The 786-nt window shown below is 37.0% G+C and overlaps 1 protein-coding gene across 1 annotated transcript in view; it reads left to right on the plus strand.

Moving 5' to 3' along the window:
* Window positions 1-135: 135 nt before the first annotated feature.
* LOC108632640 (circadian clock-controlled protein) overlaps window positions 136-786 on the plus strand; it is a 2,781-nt gene continuing 2,130 nt past the window's right edge. Inside the window, exon 1 of the mRNA XM_018037331.2 lies at window positions 136-657. Within this exon, the coding sequence (XP_017892820.1) occupies window positions 594-657 (64 nt within the window). The 5' untranslated portion in view covers window positions 136-593. The remainder of the gene's footprint in view (window positions 658-786) is intronic.

Below are 786 nucleotides of genomic sequence, written 5' to 3' on the forward strand. Positions count from 1 at the left end.
ATGTAATTAATAGGTTTCGGATTCCCTTCGGCAAAATACAAAATCGATGTAATCCAATTAACTCAGAGATCTAGTTCACAGAGAAACTTTTTAATCTGGAACACAAGTTGAAAGTAGAAGCAGATACTAGAGAGACATAGGAGCCAACGATTTATTTAAATAATTGGAAATTTAAATAAAAGACATCAGCAAATTTTATCTCTCTATTAAATTCACTCATGACATTAAATCCTCGAAATATCAAAAAATGGGAATCACTAAATATGTTAAAAGCAACTTTGAAAAAATCGTGCCAAGCACTCTATAAATCTTCAGGATGAAAATATATTCGCATAGTAATCTCGGTCGAATATCAAGTAAAATTTGATCATATTATGCATGACAATGTGAATGGGATAAATACGGCCCTGACTGACTTAAAAGCGGGCACTCTACCGTGATAAATTCACCGATTGCGCGGAGTGGGATACTGTGTGTACCCGGAGAAAGTGCTGTTAGTTTATATATACGCACCAGGCGCGAGCTATCGGGACCATTTTCAATATTGCTCTCCGGTAATTTCGATCCCCGCGGCTTTCGAAGGTGACGACAGGATGACGTTGCTGATCGGTCTGGTCCTGATTGCCACCTGGACATCGGCTGTTGTTGCTGAACTACGTGAGTACCGTTTAAATAATAAATACCATCCCACGATTATTAGAATTCATCATTCTTAATTTTAATCTGACAGATTTGGACATATTGCATCTAACGATATTCTAAACGTGGTAAATGAATGATAATTGA

The sequence above is a fragment of the Ceratina calcarata genome, unplaced genomic scaffold (assembly GCF_001652005.2).
Source record: "Ceratina calcarata isolate Rehan_Ccalc_2016 unplaced genomic scaffold, ASM165200v1 scaffold164.2, whole genome shotgun sequence".
Classification (NCBI taxonomy): Eukaryota; Metazoa; Arthropoda; class Insecta; order Hymenoptera; family Apidae; genus Ceratina; species Ceratina calcarata.